Source organism: Jaculus jaculus, chromosome 1 (assembly GCF_020740685.1).
Source record: "Jaculus jaculus isolate mJacJac1 chromosome 1, mJacJac1.mat.Y.cur, whole genome shotgun sequence".
In the NCBI taxonomy this organism is placed as follows: domain Eukaryota; kingdom Metazoa; phylum Chordata; class Mammalia; order Rodentia; family Dipodidae; genus Jaculus; species Jaculus jaculus.
Genome location: NC_059102.1, coordinates 147,154,330 through 147,176,615, shown reverse-complemented (window position 1 = coordinate 147,176,615; position 22,286 = coordinate 147,154,330). Strand labels below are relative to the sequence as shown.

General features: G+C 45.5%; 1 protein-coding gene across 3 annotated transcripts in view; it reads left to right on the top strand.

The window, feature by feature from the left end:
- Ak8 (adenylate kinase 8) overlaps positions 1–22,286 on the top strand; it is a 160,851-nt gene that overhangs the window by 47,966 nt on the left and 90,599 nt on the right. For 2 of the 3 annotated variants that reach the window (XM_004653834.2, XM_045158077.1), the window contains 4 exons: positions 6,270–6,351; positions 7,175–7,246; positions 8,246–8,446; positions 15,791–15,922. In XM_004653834.2, coding sequence (XP_004653891.1) covers positions 6,270–6,351; positions 7,175–7,246; positions 8,246–8,446; positions 15,791–15,922 — 487 coding nt within the window. The remainder of the gene's footprint in view (positions 1–6,269; positions 6,352–7,174; positions 7,247–8,245; positions 8,447–15,790; positions 15,923–22,286) is intronic. The other variant, XM_045158067.1, reaches the window with a different exon arrangement.

Here is a 22,286-nt window from a genome sequence, read left to right as displayed (position 1 = left end):
AGCCCAGATAACCAGGAGGTATGCCTTGTCTCACTGGCAATTGTGAGCCCTGTGCTCCTGCTAGTAAGAAGTTGCCATGAGCCACTCTCCTGAATAGCTGCAAACACATGCTAATGTCCACTGTAGAGTTACAGGGGAGATTATAATAATTAAAAACAGTATTTTTACACCAGGCATGGCAGCATATGCCTTTAATCCCAACATCTAGGAGGCAGAGGGAAGAACATCACCATGGGTTTGAGGCCACCCTGAAACTACAAAGTGAATTCCAGGTCAGCCTAGGTAACAGCGAGACCCTACCTCAAAAAAAAAAAAAAAAAGTATTTTACATGGGTACTAGGGAATTGAACTTGGACTGACAGATTTGTAAATAAGCACTGCTTTTAACCAGTGACCCATCTCCCTGGGCCTAAAAGCACAAAGTTTTCTTTCTTTCTTTCTTTTTTTTTTGTTTCTATTTTTGTTTTTGTTTTTGTTTTGAGTGCCAGCCTTCTTCCAACTTACAGGCAATATTTTATTTATTTGAGAGGCAGAGAAAAAGAAGGAGGGAGAGAGAGAGAATGGGCATGCCAGGGCCTCCAGCCACTGCAAAGGTATTCCAGACACATATGCCACCTTATGCATCTGGCATTATATGGCTACTGGGGAATTGAACCTGGGTCGTTAGGTTTCGCAGGCAAGCACCTTAACTGCTGACCCATCTCTTCAGCTCTTTCAATTTCCAAAAGTGACTCAAGGCGGGACGTGATGGCTCACACCTGTAATCCCAGAACCTGGAAGAATGAGGCAGGAGGATTGCTACAAATTTGAGACCAGCGTGGTCTACATAGTCAGACGCTGTATTCAAAAATAAGTGGGGCCTGGGGAGGTAGTTCAGTCAGTAAAATACTTGCCTTGTAAGTATGAGGATCTGAGTTTGATCCCCAGAATCCATATAAAAATGCTGGACATGGCAGTGTGCACCAATAATCCCAGCACTGAGGAGACAAACAGCAGAATCCCTGGGGCTTGCTGGCCGGCCAGTCTCGAGTAGTCAGTGAACTCCAGACCAATGAGAGATCCTGTCCCAAAGGAGATGGACATTGCTCCTGAAGATGTTCAGCTTGAAGTTGTTCTCTGTTCTCCACACGTATGTGCACATATGTGTATTTGTACCCACATATACCTGAACATACACACACATGCAAATTTTTAACGATATTATCTATTTGAGAGCAAGAGAGAGATAGGGGTCAGGTGTGGTGGTGCATGCCTTTAATCCTAGCACTTGGGAGGCAGAAGGTAGGAGGTTTGCTGTGAGTTCGAGCCCTGCCTGAGATTACATAGTGAATTCCAGGTCATCAGGCTTTACCAGTAAGAGCCTGTAACCACTGAGCCACCTCTCCAGCCCCTGAATGCAGGTTCTGCTTCCAGGTGGCAGGGGGTGGGGGTGGAGCTGCAGCGCCTCCCCTTCCTGCAGTTGATCACATCTGTAGGGGTTCCTCCTCCTCCTCCTCCCAGCTGCAGCCCAGCACTTGGTTGCCTATAACAAGGACTTGAGGGAGCAAAAGGCTGTTAAAAAAATTTTTTTTTTCATTTTTGCTTCATTAGTTCCAGAAACCAGGGTTCTGTGGCTGTGATTCCCTGTATAAGAAATTAATGAAAGCTTGCCTGTTTTTTTTTTTTTTTTTTCCCCAGCACTCTTTGGCTGGAAATTTGTTTGGCTTTCTTTTAACTATCAGTGGAGGCTGTTGGAACCTAAATATTTTAAGATTGCAGAAAAACAGCACTCCTTTTTTTTTTTTTTAAATGAAAGACATCCTCTGTCAACACCTATCCTCCATCCTGTGAGTCGGGGGAAGGGCCTTGGGTCTGAGTTCCATCCTCTAGCCTCAGAGAATGTTGAATGCTCCACAGATGGAACTGTGTCCTTTGGCCTTGGAATGCCTGGGAGGAGGGTCTCTGACAAGGGGGCTGCCTGGGGGCTTCAGCAGCCTGGGCTTCAGCTCATAGTCGCCCTGTGTTTACTTTCTTCCCTGCAGAACTCACGGAACAGCATGCATGAGTGTCTAACTCTGTGCTCCTGGCACTTGACAGGACTTTAGAAATGGTTTATTGCAGACACTGTGGAGGGACATCAGAAAACAAGCAAAGGGGAAGGCATTGCATTGCTTTGCTACCATAAAAGTATAACTTGTTCATGGAGTTGTCTATGCAGTTAATGCTACTCTCAAATCCTTGTAGAGTTTCTACCACGAACTTTACCTAGAAGAATACATTGGGGATGGGGAGAGAAAGGGAAGCATATTCTAAAAAACAATAAATTATAAAACCACACTACTTTAAAAGGTTAAATACAAATAACAGGCTGGAGAGACGGCTTAGTGGTTGAGGCATTTGCCTGCAAAGCCAAAGGATCCTGGTTTGGTTTTCTAGGACTCATATAAGCCAGATGCTCAAGGGGGCCACGTGCATCTGGAGTTCGTTTGCAGTGGCTGGAGGCCCTGGCATGCCTATTCTCTCCCTCTCTCTCAAACAAATGAATAAATAAATAAAATATATTTTTTTAAAAAATACAAATAACATACTAGTGGATAGGCAGATAGACATGAAGGCCAGGGTCTTACTGATATTTGCAGTGAGAAGAGAAATGTTAGGGGTGGTGGTGGGGAGGCAAAGGGGTTGGGACAACTGGGGAGAGTCATGAGGAAACAAATGAGATAATAGCTTCATGTCATTCACAAAAGAAAATATGGCTCTATTAAACATTTAGGAACAAGCCAGGCGTGGTGGCTCATGCCTTTAATCCCAGCACTTGGGAGGCAGAGGTAGGAGGATCGCCATGAGTTCAAGGCTACCCTGAGACTCCATAGTGAATTCCAGGTCAGCCTGGACTAGAGTGAGACCCTACCTCGAAAAACCAAAAAATAAAAAATACAAATAAACATTTAGGAACAAGAGTGAAAACATGGGGCTGGAGAGATGGCTTAGCGGTTAAGCGCTTGCCTGTGAAGCCTAAGGACCCCGGTTCGAGGCTCGGTTCCCCAGGTCCCACGTTAGTCAGATGCACAAGGGGGCGCACGCGTCTGGAGTTTGTTAGCAGAGGCTGGAAGCCCTGGTGTGCCCATCCTCTCTCTCTCCCTCTATCTGTCTTTCTCTCTGTGTCTGTCTCTCTCAAACAAATAAGTTAAAAAAAATTTTTTTAAAGAGTAAAAACATAAGTGAACATAGCTTAAATGTAAGTGACTACTTATCAGCTTTTGTGACAGGAAAGACCTATCTGTAGCTCCACATACCCCAACATCCAAAAAGGGAAAGCAGCGCTTGACTTAGCTGAAAGCCCGGGTGCTCATACAAAATTGAAAGCTCACAGGCGAACCTCACGGGCAAAAAAGTGTTGGCAACATTTTTTTTTTTTTTTTGCCTCAAACCATTTGTGTAAATAGTTTCTGGAAATGCTTGCCAAAATGTTTTTTTTTTTTTTTAAACATGTAAAGAGTGCTTGTAAATAAAAGGCTGACACCCTAGGGGAAGGTGCAGAAGTGGCATGAATAGATATCTGGGAGAAGAAAAAGATTCAAATAGTCAATCAACATATGGGGGAAATGTTATTCTTTACTAATGATCAAAGAAGTAAATGTAAACTAAAGCAGCAGTGGTGTGTTTCATTTTACTCAGCAGATTTTCCCCCAAGATCATGTCCAGCATTGGTAACGATGCAGGGGAGGGAAATTTGCCATGCCATTGCATATACAAACTGTAGTGTGGTGGAGCAGAACATATCAGAAGCCATAACAGAAGATACAAGCTTTCAGAGATTTATCTTGATGTGCATTTAAAACAGTACTGGTAGAGGGCTGGAGAGATGGCTCAGCAGTTAAGGTGCTTGCCTGCAAAGCACAAGGAACCAGGTTCAATTCCCCAGGATCCACATAAGCCAGATGCACAAGGTGGCAAATGTGTGTGGAGTTTATGTAGTAGCTAGAAGTCCTGGTGTACTCATCCTCCCTCCCTCTCTCTCTCTCTCTCTGATTGAAAATAAATTTAAAAAACATACTGACAGGCCTGGCATGGTGATACACACTTTTATTCCCAGCATTCAGGAGGTCAAGGTAGCAGGATCACTGAGTTTGAGGCCAGCCTGGGACTACAGAGTAAGTTCCCATTCAGTGTGGGCTAGAGTGAGAACCTATCTCAAACAAGCTAGTGGGAACAGGAGTGGGTCACTCTGCCTTGATGTCTGGAAGTATACATTTTCTTGGGGTGCCTGAATCACATCATTTTGTGTTTTTAGAGGTCAAGGCTAGGTCTTGAAACCCCCCCCCCCCCGCACAAGCCTAGGATGTCGCATAGAGTCCCTGGTTAGACCTTCAGTTTGTAACACGGCTAGGAATTGCTCCTAGAAAGCTAGTCCCCTCCCTGAGGTGCCTTTGTCAGGTGAGGAGGGCGAAAGGGCAGGGTGGTCAAGTATTGGGGTGCATAGAGGTGCCAGTTTAGATGTGGTGTGGGAATAGCTCCTGCTTGTTACTTAGCTGTATGCCATTTAGCATGCAGAAGCTGTCACCCATCCTCCCATCAGGACCTGTCTGGATCTACCCCGGCAGCCCCACTGGGCAAGGAGTTAAGGCAGGGCTCATTGCAGAGATTGTTTTTGTTTTGTTTTGTTTGGTTTGGTTTTTCATGAGGATCTAGAATTTACTATGTAGTCTCAGGGTGGCCTCAAACTCATGGTGATCCTCCTGCCTCTGCCTCCTGAGTGCTGGGAGTATAGGTGTGCACCACCATGCCCAGCTGCAATTGTTTTTTTTTTTTTAAGTTCATTTATTTATTTGAGAGAGAGAGAGAGAAAGAATGGGTGCTCCACGTCCTCTAGCCACTGCAAATGAACTCCAGATGCATGCGCCACCTTGTGCATCTGATATGCATGAGTACTGGGGAATCGAAACTGGTTCTTTGTCTTTACAGGCAAGCTCCTTAACCGCTAAGTCATCTCTCTACCACAAGATTTTTTTTTGCTTTATTGAGGTAGGGTCTCACTCTAGCCCAGGGTGATCTGGAATTCATTATGTAGTCTCAGGCTGGCCTTGAACTCATTGGTCCTCCTCTCTCTGCCTCCCGCATACTTGAATTAAAGGCATGTGCCACCACGTCCGGCTGAGATTTTTTTTTTTTAAATGCATATCAAATGTGTCTTACTTTCCTTTTCTACTCATTTGTAATATACTTTTTGTGACCGGAAACTTTTGTGCAACACTCCAACAAACACTTTGACCTAATTTAAGTTTTTATTTTTTTGCAAGAATAAAACACCACTGGTGGCAAACTGGAATCAAGGTGCAGGAGCATTGGTACTGGATTAGTGAATGTTTGGTAACTCAGGCTGCTTCGGACACTTCCCAGAGAGCTGGAGGGATGGCTTAGCGGTTAAGGTGTTTGCCTGCAAGGCCAAAGGATCCAGGTTTGACTCCCCAGGACCCATGTTAGCCAGATGCACAAGGGGGCGCATGCATCTGGCGTTCGTTTGCAGTAGTTAGAGGCCCAGCATGCCCATTTTCTCACTCTCTCTTCCTCTTTCTTTGTTAAATAAATAAACAAACATACAAACTATATACACACACACACACACACACACACACACACACACGCACATATATATATATGAAGGATGCTTGAGGGCTGGAGAGATGGCTTAGGGGTTAAGGGTTAAGGTATTTGCCTGTGAAGCCCAAGGACCCAGGTTCATTTCCCTAGTACCCATGTAAGCCAGATGCACAAGGTGCTGCGTGTGTCTGGAGTTCATTTACAGTGGGGAGAGGCCCTGGTGCACCCATTTTCTCTTTCTCTCTCTTCCTCTCTCTCTGAAATAAATAAAATATTTAAAAAGATGCTTCTGGTATTGATAATATGTTGTGGGAAAAACAGGACATATAATGGATAGTCATGATTATGTCCATAGCCATACAGGAGAGGAAACAGTATGAGAATAGTTGTTAAGGAAGGATAACAGTTAACAAACACATTTCTTCTCCTCTGTTGTACAAGATCCAGCCCTTCTTTAAAGCTACTGTGTTATTAAAATATTTCAAAAAAATCTAAGAATAACAGTGGAGGGCAGGGAATGGAACTCAGTTGGTAGAATGTTTATCCATGCACGAAGATCTGGGTCTAATTTCCAGCACTGCATAAAGTGTATGGTGGTGCACACCTGTAATCCCGGCACTAAAGAGGATCAGAAGTTCAAGGCCAGTTTGAGGTACATGATATACCCTGTCTCCAATCCCACTGTCTAGGGCTGGATTCTGGACGGTATTCCTGAGACGCGGGAACAGGCACTGATGATCCAAACCCAAGGACTGGCCCCCAGGCATGTCAGTGAGTACTCCTCTAGCCTTCCTATGTGCTTGTGCTGTGGCCTGCTCTTTTTTTCCCAGCTCCCTGTCCTTAGACACTACCTTCAAGAAGGTTTGAAGGGTCTATGATTGTTTCAGTCAGCTCCATGTGGCTGGGATGAACTTTCCAACACACAGTTTATGGGAGGAATGGGGTTTATTTCAAGCTTACAGATTCAGGGAAGTTCCATTGATGGCAGAAGTTGGTCCCCTTTCACAGATCCAAGCAGAGAGCCACAGCCACATACCAGCACCACAAGCAAGCAAGGAAGAACCCACAGCAGCCGGACCCCAGAGATCACTCTGCATACCTTAAGCGGAAATTCAGAATGACACACCTCGCTGTAGCAGGAGTGTGCCTACTAGGGGCAGAAACTGCAAACTCAATTTTAATAACTGAGTCTATGGGAGACATACATTCCAACTACTACAATGATCCAGTGAGAAAAAGATGTATTAAATTAAATCCAGCCTTAGTCACAAAGCTGAAGGAATTCAGGGCTTGTCATTAAGTGACAATTCCTTGTTCCAGGAACCCCAAAGCTGGGGAATTCTTTAGGAAATCATGGGAAATGTGCAGAAGTGCCCCAAGAAATGCCCTGACATGGTCATCATGATGATATTGATGGTAATAAAAATTCTAGGCCAGGGAGGCATTCAGTTATGGACTCTCTTTGGTCCTGAGAAGACATTTAGGATTTCCTGGGGGATGACAGACAGCAGTGGTCTTTATGTCATCACAAAGCAAAAGTCCATGAGACTCAGACCTGTTTGTGGCTAGTTTGGGTCCCTTTTCCTCTGCCTAGTTGTGCTGAATGCTCCGGACACGGTCCTAATTGAGAGAAACTTGGGGAAGAGGATCGACCCTGTGACCGGAGGTATGGCTGGCTGCATGTCCCTGCCCCACTCCTGGTCATGGAACACTTGCTGTGCTCTGGGCACCAGCAGGGGCCACACTGGCACAGAGAAGAACTGGCTTAGAGCCAGAAGACACTGGGAACATAAACTCCAGTGGGTGAGGACACAGGTGGAGGAGTTTGGTGCAAGGAGAACCTGATTCAGTGTGGGCTATGCTGAGGGACCATGGGGCTGTGTGCCTGCTTGAGGAACTCTCTGCAGGCTTAGGGCCATGCAAGGTCCATGTTGGGGGTTTTCCACTCTCCCTGGGAAGCAGTACAACCCACAGTTCTTGCTATGAGTACAGAGGGACCCTCCATCTGGAACTTAAAGACCAGACAGTTCACTGAGATTGGGGAGCAAGGGCTTGTGGCTCCTTGGCTCAAGCCCTTTTCTAGCAGTAGGATTTGGGACATTTGGTTTCCTCTTCCTCTTCCTGAGGATAAGAGCTCATAGCTATGAGGATGGAATGAGTCTGCAGGTCCATTCTGGAGCCTGGTACAAGTCAGTGCACAGAAATTCATAGCTTCCCTCAGTCTGGGCCTTTATGTGCGTTCTGGGACATCTGCTCATCAGGCTTATGCAACAAGTATTTCTGAGCCATCTCTTCAGCCTCTTGGTGGTTTTTTGAGACAGGGTTTCATATATGTTGGTTTTGAACTTGCCATGGAGGCAAAGACTTGAGCTTATGGTCATCCTGCCACTGCCTCCTAAGTGCTGCAGTTACAGGCATGAGCCCTCAGGCCCCATTTATGCACAGCTAGAGATCAAACCCAGGGCCTCGTGCATGCTAGGCAAACACTCCACCAACTGAGCAACATGTCCAGCTCCAGCATTGCCTGTCATTATACTACTAATAATAATAGTGTGTGTTGTTGTTATTGGCGTGTTAACATTAGCCAGTCCAGGGCTGAAGCCTCCCATAGCATTGCTGGCAGGTGATTGTTGGTGACTCTAACCATGTGTTTCTCTCTGGCCAGAGGTCTATCATACCACCTTTGACTGGCCCCCTGAGCCTGAAATCCAGAACCGGCTGGTGGAACCAGATGGTATCTCAGAGCTCGAGACAGCTCAGAAGCTAATGAACTACCACAGGAACATCATGAGGATCCTTCCCACTTACCCCAAAATCCTGAAAACCATCAGCGCTGACCAACCATGTGTAGATGTTTTCTACCAGGGTAAACACAATGGGCAACCCCACCCCAGACCCATTCAACTCCCATGGCCACCCACACACCTGCCTGCCTTTCCCATCCCAACACCCAGCAGCCATAATGTGTCAGGACCCGGGGAATTCAAGTCACTTATGGGCCATCCAGGGTCCTTGGTAGTCCCCTTGGAGACCCTAAGCTAACGTCTTATAGTTGGACATGGTCTTATCTCCAACCCACAGATGGTTTGACAGTGACAAGGGAGGAGGAGAGATGAAGATTGTAGCAGACAGCTTCAGGTTCACTGAGATGAACTTCCAGACCAGGCACAGTTATGGAGGAAGGGATTTAGTTTACAGATCCAGGGGAAGTTCCATAATGGCAGAAGAAGTTGGCCCTCTCTTAAAGGACCAGGCAAAGAGAGAAAAAGCTAAAAGCCAAAAGCCACACAGCACAGTACACTCCAAGAACTCCAGCTAGGCACACTTTGTATATCTTTAGATTGGAATCTCACACCCGCTACCACACCTTGGGGCTGGACTCTAAGATCCACCCAATGACACCGCCTCCAGCCAGTTGGCTGCAGATGCAAACTACAAACTAATGAAACACTGAATATATTGGGGGCCATCTGTTCAAACTACACAAGGAGGGATGGGTTAACAGAGATGTGGCGGCAGCAATTTGAGGCCTTACCTTGGAGAAGGAAGAGAAGAATTTGTAAAGATTAAGATGAAAGCAAACACTACATAGGCATGGTAAATGCATGGACAAGTAGCCTCATTCCTGGCACCACACTGTTGCTCACGAGAGTGGCAGATGCTCAAGAGCAGCCTTGCAGAAGCCTGGGGGAAGATGGGGAAGGGGAGGTTGCAGCCTGAAATTACAGAGCTTCATGATGTGCGTTGAAGCCTCAACCTTACCACATATTCACTGTATAGTCTTTTGAAACTCTCTACCTCTTCCAGTTTCAGTTTTACCATCCCTAAATTGGGAGCAAAATTTGTGCCTTCCTTCCACCTGCAAGTGAAGATTAAAGCAGTATCTATCATGACTGATGCATGTCATTGCTGCTAGAGCTATTCAACATCCTCTCCAAAAAGGCAAGGGACGGGGCTGGAGAGATGGCTTAGTGGTTAAGTGCTTGCCTGTGAAGCCTAAGACCCTAAGGCTTGCTTCCCCAGTATCCACATAAGCCAGATGCACAAGGTAGTGCATGCATCTAGAGTTTGTCTGCAGTAGCTGGAGGCCCCAGTGTGCCCATTCTGTCTGTCTCTCTGCCTCTTTCTGTCTGTTGCTTTCAAATAAATAATTTAAAAAAAAAAGGCAAGGGAGAGTTAGAATAACTCTTGCTTTTGTTTTTTAAATTTTCATTTTTTGAGGTATTATCTCTCTATAGCCCAGACTGACTTGGAATTCATTACGTAGTCTTAGGCTCACCTTGAACTCACAGCGATCCTTCTATCTCAGCTTCCTGGGTGCTGGGGTTAAAGGTGTGCACCACCATGCTCTGTTGTTGTTGTTGAGGCAGGGTCTTGTGTATAGCCCTGGAAGTCAGTATGTAGACTAGGCTCAGTACATAGGTCCCAAACTTTGTGGCAGTCTTCCTGTCTCCACCTCTCAGGTGCTGAGAACACTTTGGCAAATTAGGATAATTACATCCCAAAGGAGCTGTGTTATGTTATTTAAAAGTTTTACTGTCTCGGAATCAACTTATCCCCTTGTGCCCAATGCTAGGTAAACACAGCATTTTGTGTGCTTGGACGAAATAAAATGACATAAGGAGCCGGGTGTGGTGGCACACACCTTTAATCCCAGCACTCAGAAGGCAGAGGTAAGAGGATCTCTGTGAGTTCAAGGCCAGCCTGGGACTAGAGTGAGCTTCAGGTTAACTTGGGTTAGAGTGAGACCCTACCTTGAGATAAGTAAATAAACAAATAAATAAAAACTGATGTTAGGGCTGGGGAAATTGCTCAGTGGTTCACAGTGCTTGCTTGCAAAGTCTACCAGCCTGATTTGATTCCCAGGATCCACATAAAACCAGATGCATAAAGTGCACGTGTCTGGAGTTTGTCTTCAGAGGCGAGACTCCCCGGTGCACCTGTACTCCCTCACAAATAAATAAAAATATCAAAATAGTTTTAAAAAATGAGCTGGGTGGGGTGGCACATGCTTTAATCCCAGCGCTCAGGAGGGGGAGGTAGAAGAAGCACCATGAGTTTGAGGCCAGCCTGAGACTACATAGTGAATTCCAGGTCAGCTGGGCTGGGCTAGAGTGAGATGCTAACTCATAAAAGCAAAAAAAAAAAAAAAAAAAAAAAAAGAAAAAGAAAGAAATGACCCTAGACACTTGCAGCCTTGATGGTTTATAAAGCCCTTTTTATCATATGCCCTTCCAAACTATGTTGAGAAAAAAATCATTTAAAGCCAGGCATGGTGGTATATACCTGTAATATCAGTGCATGAGATGCCTGAGAGTTTGAACCTAGCCTGGGCTATATTGGGAGACTCTATCTTTAATTTTAAAAAATGACAATGGGGCTAGAGAGATGGCTCAGCAATTAAGGCACTTGCCTGCAAAGGCTTATGACCCAGGTTCAATTCCCTAGTACCCACATAAAGCCAGATGCACAAAGTGGTATATGCATCTAGAGTTTGTTTGCAGTGGATAGAAGACCTGGTGTGTCCATATGCTCTCTCTCCTTGAAAATAAATAAATAAATAAAGTATTTTAAAAAGTAGACAGGCGTGGTGGCACACATCTTTAATCCTAGCACCCCAGAGGTAGAGGAAGGGAGATCATTCATTGTGAGTTCTAGGCCAGCCTGAGACTACATAGTGAATTCCAGATTAGCCTGAGCTAGAGTGAGACCCTACCTCAAAAGAAAAAATTTAAAAAGGAAAGTTTGGTTTCGATAGGTCATTTCAGACACTTTTCGCCAACCCTTGGCTACTGTCTTTGGCTGGGGCTCTTGAATGATTTGCAGAGCCAGGCCCTCCGAGGGCTACCAGCACAGGTTGCCTGTGATTTCCAATGGCATGCATCTCGGCAGGGCCTTTAGCAAACACTCACTGTTAAGATAAACATCTACCAATTCATCTTATGCCATGATTCTGAATGTACACATTAATTACTTCCAAATTACTTAATTAAATTTAAAAGTTCATATGATCGTTCATAAAGAATTCATGCCTGGAATTGTAAATAAAAACGTGAGTGTCTGAATATTAATTACTATTAATTAATAATGCGGAGAGATAAATTGAAAATTGGGAGGCAAAATTCTCTCTGTGTTGTTTTTTTAATCTCTCTGCCATGCATCCAGCAACCATATATTTCTACAAAGAATAATTAGATGCTGAGACTGTCTGGGGGATCATTACTTCTAATTAACTTAGTTATTTACTGTAAATTAAGCATCATTTGTAAGCAGGCTGCCTTGCCTGTAACATTTGTGCTTTTCAGAAGCACTGGATTACTGAAAGCCTGAGATCAGAGAGCCTCATCAGGGGCCCCTGCTTTGGGCTCTTTGCGTGGTGGACTGCTTATCCTGGGTGATAGCTTTGGGGGAGTTGCCCTAAATTCCCAAAGTCTGTGAACCTCATTGACACATCTACACAACGGGACAAGAATTGTACCTCCCTGTGGGCTTGTAGGCCAAGTAAATTAATAATTCACACACGTTAGCCATGGTGGTGATGGTAATAAAGACGTGGTGACTGTTAGAACACAACTAGTTGCTTTAAGAGACCAGGGGCTCCAAAGCCACTTGAGTTATGGTCTTGGGTTCTATCTGGTGCTTTTCTGACTCATCCCACCCTATTCAGGGCCATAAAGGCTCCTGGCACATAGCTGAGTCATATGGCATGGACCCTGGCCTTCCCCTGAAAACTTTTAAGAAGGGTACACCTCATTTTGTTTCTCACAACCAAGGCCTCCCCCCTCTTTGGCTTCAGAAGCCCACCATGCTCTTCCATGGCATGATAATCCTTTGTGCTTTAGCATTTCTCTACCAAACTTGGCTCAGAATTTATTTGAGACAGAGAGAAAGAGGCAAACAGGGAGCGTGAGTATGGGCATGCCACAGCCTTTTGACACTTTAAACAAGCTCCAAGTGCATGAGCCACTTTGTGCATCTGGGTACGGGGGAATTGAACCTAGGTCATCAGGATTTGCAAGCAAGTGCCTTTAACCACTGAGCCATCTCTCCAGACACCCATTTAATACTCTTCTATTGATCATAACCTTGAAGACAGTCAAGTCCAATTCATCTGTGCTGTTGGTTCTAAAAAGAGGGAACTATAGGGTTTTATTGATCCAGTGAAATAATTCTATAAGATTCCAGAGTTCATAGGACTAGGGAGATGACTCAGATTGCAAGACTGCTTGCTGCACAAACATGCCGAGAAGAGCTTGATCTCCAACACCCATGTTAGAAGCCAGGCATGGCCATGCAGGCCTGTCACTCCAGTGCTGAGGGTGAGTGGAAATGAGAGAAATCACTGGAGCTGTTTAGCCAGTCTCACTGAGAGACTCTTGTCTAAAGAAAATAAAGTAGAAAAACAAGAAAGGAAGACACATGACATTCTCCTATGACCTCCACACACATCATGTTACACACACATCTGTATATATTTGCATACACTGTACATAACACACACACAGAGATTCTAGAGTTCAAATATTGTACAATGAAAGGATCTTAGTGTCATGAGAGAGAGAGCTCTGGATGAGCTTAGAACTCTTGAACCAGTGGCTCTCAAGTCTTGAGTCCTCGCCCATCTTTAGCAAAGAACTGAAAGACGTGGACATAGGGAAGCATAAATTATGAAAGATTTATTTATTTACTTTTAAGCTTTATTTTTATTTATTTGAGAGAGAGAGAATGGGTGTGCCAGGGCCTCCAGCCACTGCAAAAGAACCCCAGACACATACGCCCCCTTGTGCATGTAGCTTACATGGGCCCTGGGGAATCAAACTGAGGTCCTTTGGCTTTGCAGGCAAACATCTTAACCACTAAGCCATCTCTCTAGCCCCTGAAAGACTTATTTTAAGATAGTGGAAACAAGAAAGAAGAAAAAGCAGGAAAGGTTCAAAACCAAGAGGAGCTCCCCTCTTCCTAGCAGCCTGGAAAGGGAAGAGAAAGATGTGGGGGAAAAAATCTTAAAGGTTTGGTTCAGGTCCTTTTATATACATTAGGCACCCCACCAGGGCAGGGTGGTATCCATGTTTCTTTGAGCCAGTCCCTAACAAATTGCCTGTTTAAAAAAAAAAACAAAAAAACAGGGCTGTAGAAATGGCTTAGCAGTTAAGCGCTTGCCTGTGAAACCTAAGGACACCAGTTCAAGGCTCAATTCCCCAGGACCCACTTTAGTCAGATGCACAAGGGGGCACACGCGTCTGGAGTTCATTTGCAGTGGCTGGAGGCCCTGGTGCATCCATTCCCTCTCTCTTTCTTTTTTTGCCTCTTTCTGTCTGTCTGTCACTCTCAAATAAATTTAAAAAACCAAAAAATTTTTTTAAACTTGCTCCGAATCTGAATCATCACTAGTTCTCAGGGCGGTTTTGCCCCACTCCCACCCTCTGTCCCCAAGAGCAAGATTTTTGACATCTGTAAACATTTTTTTGTTTTTGGTCTTATTTACTTAAGAGAGAGAAATGGTCAGATTGAGACAGAGAGAATGGGCATGCCAGGTCCTCCAGCCACTGCAGACAAACTCCAGATGCTTGCTGCACCCTTGTGCATCTGGCTTATGTGAGTACTGGGGAATGGAACTTGGGTCCTTAAGCTTCATAGGCAAGCACATTAACCATTAATAATCCATCTCTCCAGCCCCCCCCCCCCGACACCTTTTTTTTTTTTTTTTTTTTGGAGGTAGGGTCTCACTCTAGCTCAGGCTGACCTGGAGTTCACTGTGTAGTCTCAGGGTGGCCTTGAACTCATGGCGATCCTCCTACCTCTGCCTCCCAAATGCTGGGATTAAAGGCATGTGCCACCACGCTCGGCTTGATTTTTTTTTTTAATGTGTATGTGTGTGTGAGAGAGAGACAGAGAGAAAGAAGTGGCTCCATTGCAGTCAAACTCCAGATGTGTGCATCACCTTGCGTGCATGTACGACCTTGTGCACTGGTGTCACCTTATGCATCTGGCTTACATAGGACCTGGAGAGTCGAACATGAGTTCTTGGGTTTCACAGGCAAGTGCCTTAACCACTAAACCATCTCTCCAGCCCTGAAAACATTTTTTTTTTTGGTTGTGCTACTGCCACCTACTGGGTGGAGGCTGGAGATGCTCCTCAACATCCCACAACAACAGCTAAGGACCATCAGGCCCCTCGTCAATGGAGTCAAAGTTGGGAAACTCCACAACCAGTCAGTTCCTTTCCTCCAGTACAGGATCCATCCCTTGGAAGGTCGCTGACAACGACAGGGTGGTACACCCCTCCCTGGCTGGACTTGCACAGGATGGCCTGGAGCCTGGGCAGGCAGTGAGGCCAGACAGAGGAAACCTTGTTTTGCAGGCTGGCACAAGTCTGCGGCCTCTTTGGCAGGCAGCCATCCTTTACGGTGTCTGAAAGGCTGCTCTGTGGCAGTCCATGCGTGCTGTGTTCTCACAGTGCAGGAGGGGCCTTCTTGAAGTTCAGTAGCTCATCCTTAGCACTTCCTGGCAGCCAGTACCCCCTACGGTGCAGTCTCTTCAAGGTTCTAGATGCTCTCCCCTTTCTTCCTGCCTCTTTGTTCATCAAATGCCAGGGGCACATCTGGGGTCAGGGCCATGTGGCTACACCTGCCTGCTTTCGCGACCATTTTCATCATGGCCTCTTTGAGACGCTCAATAAAGTTAGTGTCACCGGCGTGTGGCTGCACAAATTACTCTGCTCTGAGTCCTGAGTCCTTTAGAAGTCCCTGCGTGCTAGGCTCCCTCCTGGCCCAACACACTTATCAAAGCCTCTGTCTAATACACAGCGCTCATCTTCCCTAGGAGACCAGCCTGGTCCCCGGGCTTCTGGTCAGAGGTTCAGCCAGGAGGCTGGCTGGAAACTTCCCAGCTGCACAGAGAACCATGCGGGAATGCGTTATTGCCCAGGGCCGGTCTCCCACCCGCAAGGCACGAGCAGTTCAGGCTGAGCAGCGTCCCCAGGGTGGCTTCTGTAGATTTAGTCTCCCTCTGCTAGCTTGGCGCCCAAGCTCCATGCACAGTCCCCCCGCCCCCACCAGCCACTTCTCCCTGGTTGTGTCAGATGTACAGTTTTTCCACAGTGCTATGAAAGACAGAAATACCGAAGCCATGCAGAGCCGAAGAGAGGTGTGAGCTGACCTCTCTTTCCCTTACAGCTCCGCTTTACTATTCTCATATCCTCTCATTCCAGCTCTAACCTATGTCCAGGCTGGCCACCGATGCAATGCCCCGTTCACCCCCAAGGTGCTGCTCCTCGGGCCTACTGGCAGCGGGAAGAAACTGCAGGCTGCTCTCCTGGCCCAGAAGTACGACCTAGTCAATGGTGAGTGTCAGAAGCACCTGGCTTCTAGAGCCTTCCCTCCCTTCTCATTGGACAAGCTGGTGGGAGGATGGGAAAGATCAGTACAATTCTCTTTCCTGCTCATGGCTTCTAACCGTATCCACTTACCCATGTTGATAAGGATAAGGTTTCTTTCCTCCTAAAACGGTGTCGCCATAGAGACATTAACCAGTAAAAGCATGTCCACAACTCAAAGAGCCAGAACATTTACTGGTTCTGAAAAGCTGATTTCTTGGCCGTCCCCAGTGTGCTTCCGAGCAGCCCAGGTGGGCCACTCACGGACCGCACGTCACAGGCGCACCTATGGCTCTATCCATTCGCGCCCACCTTGCTCTGCTCCCCTACCCAGGTTGGTGTGGCTATAGGCAAACAATTTCCTAACCATAGGAAGACTTCTCACTCTGTGCAGTTTCAATAAATATTTTACTAGGAGGAGAAGAAAAATATTGAAATCAGGCTCTCCAGGTCTTTGCTGAGAGGGTCCCAGGCGGTCTAGGATGCTGCTGGCCTGCGTTCAGCAGGATCAAGGGCTGGGGAGGAGGAAGATGCTATAGTGAATCCAAAGAAGTGGGGATGGCGGGAGTTAAAGGCTCTGTCCCCTCCCTCCACACCACAGCCCACCTAACCTCCATCTGCTAAGAAAATGAGTCTCATGCTCCACATATACAAATAGACATCCACATACATCCCGAAATTACACGTACTCTTTGTACAAATAGATCTAGAGACAGAATACAAATATGTCCATGTGGATACCATCCCAGAAGGATCCAGTTCTAATTAGAATACTTTTCAGCCAGGTCTCACCCAAAATTCCCAAGTTGAGGGGACTAGCCTGCAATCCATGACAAAAGTCACACCCATAAAATAAACACTGCACACTGAACACGTATTCTGCAAGTGTTGTTAGTGTGGAAAAATTCTATGTGCTTTAGGGTAAAATGCATTTTCTTACAGCCATTTTTTAAAAATAGAGTTTTTCAAAGGAGGCCTTTTTGGTTTTTTGTCTTAATAGTGCCTATAACTGTAGCCACATGTTCAGTTAAGGGCCTGCATTGATTATCACCTAGGGGAACATGAAGAGATATGGTGTCAAGAACATTCACACCAGAGGGAGGGCCCCAAAACACGACTACCTCTCTACACAGTCCTGGCTCAGTTTAAATCATTATCTCTGCCTTGTTTTGTTTATGCAAACACTCATTCAAGAAAAGGTGGGTTTTTTTTTTTTTGTTTTTTGTTTTTCGAGGTAGGGTCTCACTCTAGCCCAAGCTGTGCAAAGTGCACAGCCTTTGCAAGCAAGTGTCTTTAGGCACTGAGTCATCTCCCACAACCCTCTCCCCCACTACACACAACTCGATTTGAGTAAACTCTTTCATTTCGTCTTTGGACACATTGCTGTATTTTGTTACCGATTGCTCTGAAGAATAAAGGCGTGTACCACCACGCCCGGCAAGAAAAGGTGGTTTTAATAAATAAGTAAAATATTTAAAAAAATTTAAACTGGGATGAGAGATGGCTTAGCAGTTAAGGCGCTTGCCTATGAAGCCTAACAACCCATGTTTGACTCTCCCACATAAGCCAGATGCACAAGGTGATGCAAACACGCAAATTTGCACATGCACACAAGATGGCACATGCAACTGGAGTTCGATTGCAATGGCTGGATGCTCTGGAATGCGAATTCTCTCCCTTCCCCCTCCCTCCCTCCCTCTCTCTCTCTCTCTCTCTCTCTCTCTCTCTCTCTCTCTCTCTCTCGTAACTTTAAAAAAAAAAAAAAGGTACATTGGCCAGGTGTGGTGGTGCACACCTTTAATCCCAGCACTCGGGAGGCAGAGGTAAGAGGATCACTGTGAGTTCAAGGCGACCCTGAGACTACATAGTGAATTCCAGGTCAGCCTGGGCTAGAGTGAAACCCTATCTTAAAAAAAAAAAAAAAAAGAAAAAGAAAAAGAAAAAGAAAAAGAAAAAGAAAAAGAAAAAGAAAAAAGGTACACTGATCTATGTTCATAAAAAAATGTGAAGAGGGGTTGGAGAGATGGCTCAGTGGTTGAGGTGATTGCCCATAAAGCTAACGACCTTAGTTTGATTCCCCAGTACCCATGTAAAGCCAGATGCACAGAGTGGCACATGTGTTTGGAGTTTGCTTGCACTGGCTAGAGGCCCTGGTGCATCCATTCTGTCTCTCTGCCAGGCGTGGTGATGCATGCCTCTAATCCCAGCACTCTAGATGCAGAAGTAGGAGGATTGCTGTGAGTTCAAGGCCAGCCTGAGGCTATGGTGAAATGACCTTTTTACTGTTAGGAAATCTTCCTCTCCCTCCTAGTAGTACTGATTTTCTTGGAGTCTGCTGGGTCTGACATGCATACGGCCATCCTGACTTTCTTGTGACTGCCATCCGTATAGTATATCTCATGTCCCTCTTCTTTAAGTTCACCTGCGTCTCCATGTCTGGACTTTGCTGGTTTTTGTTTTGGTTTATTGAGGTAAGGTCTCACTCTAGTCCAGGCTGACCTGGAATTCACTCTGTAGTCTCAGGGTGGCCTTGAACTCATGGTGATCCTTCTACCTCTGCCTCCTGAGTGCTGGGATTAAAGACACACGCCACCAAGCCAGGATTTTTTTTTTTTTATGACTTCGCTGTTTTTAAAAATATGGTCGCTGGGCGTAGTGGCTCAAAAAACAAACAAACAAAAAATATATATGATCTGAAGCTGGGCATGGTGGCACATGCCTGTAATCCCAGCACTCGGGAGACAGAGGTAGAAGGATCGCTGTGAGTGCCAGGCCACCCTGAGACTACATAGTGAATTCTAGTCAGCCTGAGCTAGACCCTACCTCAAAAAAAAAAAAAAAAAAAAAAAAAAAAAAAAAAAAAGTCTGGTCTGACATTTTCTGCCTCTTTGGTGAAGTGTTTAGTCCTTTTTTGCTTAAAACAATTTTTATATAGTACATTGAAAGTCTATTGCATTTTGTTTTCTATGTATGTTACCTGTTCTCCTTATCTGCCATTTTTTAAACTAACCAACTAGCTTAAAAAAAAATACTATATATTTGTGTGTGTGTGCACACACACACACACCAAGGTCTCTTGCTACTCCAAATAGAATACCAGATGGTGGTGCCCCTTTTTGCATCCACCTTAACGTGAGTGGCTGGGGCGCTGAACCCAGCACGCACAGCCTTTGCAAGCGTCTTTAGGCACTGAGTCATCTCCCGCACCCTCTCCCCCACTACACACAACTCGATTTGAGTAAACTCTTTCATTTCCTCTTTGGACACATTGCTGTATTTTGTTACCGATTGCTCTGAAGAGTAAACATGTGACCTGAACTTGTCACAGCCGTTTTTGTACGTGTCTTCCTGTGTCACCTTGTTCTTGTTCTCAGTGCTGTTGCTGTCTTCCATGTCACTTCTAGACACGCATTAGAAAGTCAACAATATATTATAGACATTTTTTTCTTGAAAGTCTTTCTTTTGTCTTCTGATGAGAATGCTGGGATCAAACACATAGGACCTTACACATGCTGGGTACATACTTTGCCACTGAGCTACACCCTAGACCAGGTCTTATGTCTGTTCTTTTTTTTTTTTTTTAAGATTTTATTTTATTTATTCTATTTTATTTTATTTACTTACTTATTTATTTATTTTTTGAGGTAGGGTCTCACTCTAGTTCAGGCTGACCTAGAATTCACTATGTAGTCTCAGGGTGGCCTCAAACTCAGTGATCCTCCTACCTCCGCCTCCCGAGTGCTTGGAATTAAAGGCCTGTGCCACCATGCCTGGCAATATTTTACTTTTATTTCTTTATTTATTACAGACAGAGGGAGATAGAGAGAGAGTGAGAATGGTCACTCCAGGGCCTCTCGCCAATGCAAACAAACTCTAGACGCATGTGCCAGCATGTACATCTGGCCTACATGGAACCTGGAGAATAGAACCTGGGTCTTTAGGCTTCGCAGGCATGCACCTTAACTGCTAAGCTATCTCTCCAGCCCTATTCTTTTTTTTTTTTTAATTCTTATTTATTTATTTATTTAAGAATGATGGACAGAGAGAGAGAATGGGCACTCCAGGGCCTCCAGCCACTGCAAATGAACTCCAGACGTGTGCGCCCCCTTGTGCATCTGGCTAACGTGGGTCCTGGGGCATCGAGCCTCGAACTGGGGTCCTTAGGCTTCACTAGGCAAGCGCTTAACGAAGCCAAAGAGAGAGTGAGCGAGTGAGTGAGAGAGAGAGAATTGGTGCGCCAAGGCCTCCAGGCACTACAATCAAACTTCAGATGCGTGCACCATCTACTGTGCTTGTGAAGCCTTGCACGCTTGTGTCACCTTGTGCATCTGGCTTGTATGGGACCTGGAGAGTAGAACCTGGGTCCTTAGGCTTTGCAGACAAGCTCTTTAACCACTAAGCCATCTCTTCAGCCTTTTTTTGTTTGTTTTTGTTTTTGTTTTTCAGTTTTTTGGGGTAGTGTCTCACTCTGGCCCAGGCTGACCTGGAATTCACTGTGGAGTCTCAGGGGGGCCTCGAACTCATGGCAATCCTCCCACCTCTGCCTCTCAATGGCTGGGATTAAAGGCGTGCACCACCACGCCCGGCCTCTTTTTTTTTTTTTTTTTTTTTTTTTTTTGAGGAAGGGTCTTATTCTAACCCAGTGTAACCTAGAATTCATGTTGTATTCTCAGGGTGGCCTTGAATTCATGGTGATCCCCTTCCTCTGCCTCCCAAGTACTGGGATTAAAGGTGTGCGCCACCATGCCTGGCTACGTCTAATTTTTTTAGTGTCTGTGTGTGTGTTCGTGTGTGTGTGTGTGTGTGTGTGTGTGTGTTCACTGTGTGAGTCCAGGTGCATGTGTTCCATGGGGCAGGTGTGGAGATTATCAGAGGTGCTTTCACCTTGGGCCTTGCCTGTCCGCCTCCTTGCCGGCAGGGTTTCTCCCTCTAGATTCTCGCTCTTCTGTTCTTTGCTACACTCACTCCTCATGGGCTTCTGAGAAATTCTCTTGTCGTCACCTCCTGTCTCATCACCACTGTCAGCACACTGACATTATAGAAGCCGTTGGCCTTTTATGTGGGCTCCGGGGTTTGAACCTGGGTACTCCAGCTTGAGCAGTGAGCACTTTCTCCACCAAACTCCACACCCCAGCCTCAAAGTCCTTTGAAGACATCGAGGAGCAAGGTGGAGATTAGACCTTTCCATGGACCTGCATGTGGCCATTCTTCATTCCTTGGTTTACGTCCAAGTTTCCATCTTATACCAGTTCCTCTCAGTGTAGAGAACTCCCTCTAACATTTCTTTTAGTTGGAGTCTTATGTTGACAAATTCTCTCTGCTTTTATGTGTCTGAAAATATCATTATCTTGCTTTCATTTCTGAAGGATGTTTTTGCTGTATATAGAAATCTATGTTGACAGGTTTGAAGTCCCCCCCACCACATCATTTTAAAGATGTCATTCTGTCGTCTTCTGGCTTGCATTTCTTCTGATGAGAGCTCAGAGAGTACCTTTTTGTATTGTTGTTACCCTCCATATGAAACCTCTCTTCTCTCCCTCTGGCTGCTTTTATGATTCTCTCTTTAGCAGTTAGCAATTTGACTACGTATAAAGGGGTAGCTTACTTTGTGTTCACGCTGCACAGTACTCAGATTTGTGAGAAAGTCTTTGTCACTAAACCTGAAATTCTGCTGCTACTATTTTCTCCAATTTTTTTAATTTAAATTTTTATTTAACAGAGGGGGAAAGAGGCAGGGAGAGAGAGAGAGAGAGAAAGCGAGAGAGAGAGAGAGAGAGAGAGAGAGAGAGAGAGAAAGAATGGGCACGCCAGGGCATCCAGCCACTGCAAATGAACTCCAAACATGTGTGCCACCTTGTGCATCTGGTTTATGTGGGTCCTGGGGAATAGAACCTGAGTCCCTTGGCTTTGCAGGCAAAAACGTTCATCACTAAGCCATCTTTCTAGCCCTCTAATTAAAAAAAAAAAAAAGTTGTTTTTTTTTTTTACTTATAAGAGAGAGAGAGAAAATGAATATGGGCATGTCAGCACCTCTTGTCACTGAAAAAGAACTTCAGATGGAAAGCCATGCATGGTGGCACACGCCTTTAATCCCAGCACTTGGGAGTCAGATGTAGTAGGATCGCCGTGAGTCTGAGGCCACCCAGAAACTACATAGTGCATTCCAGGTCAGCCTGGGCTAGGGTAAGACCCTACCTCAAAAAACAAACAAAAACTTCAGATGTATGCACCACTTTGTGAACGTGGCTTTATGTAGGTACTGGGGAATCAAACCTGGGCCAGCAGGCTTTGCAAATAGGCACCTTTAACCACTGAGCAATCTACCTAACTC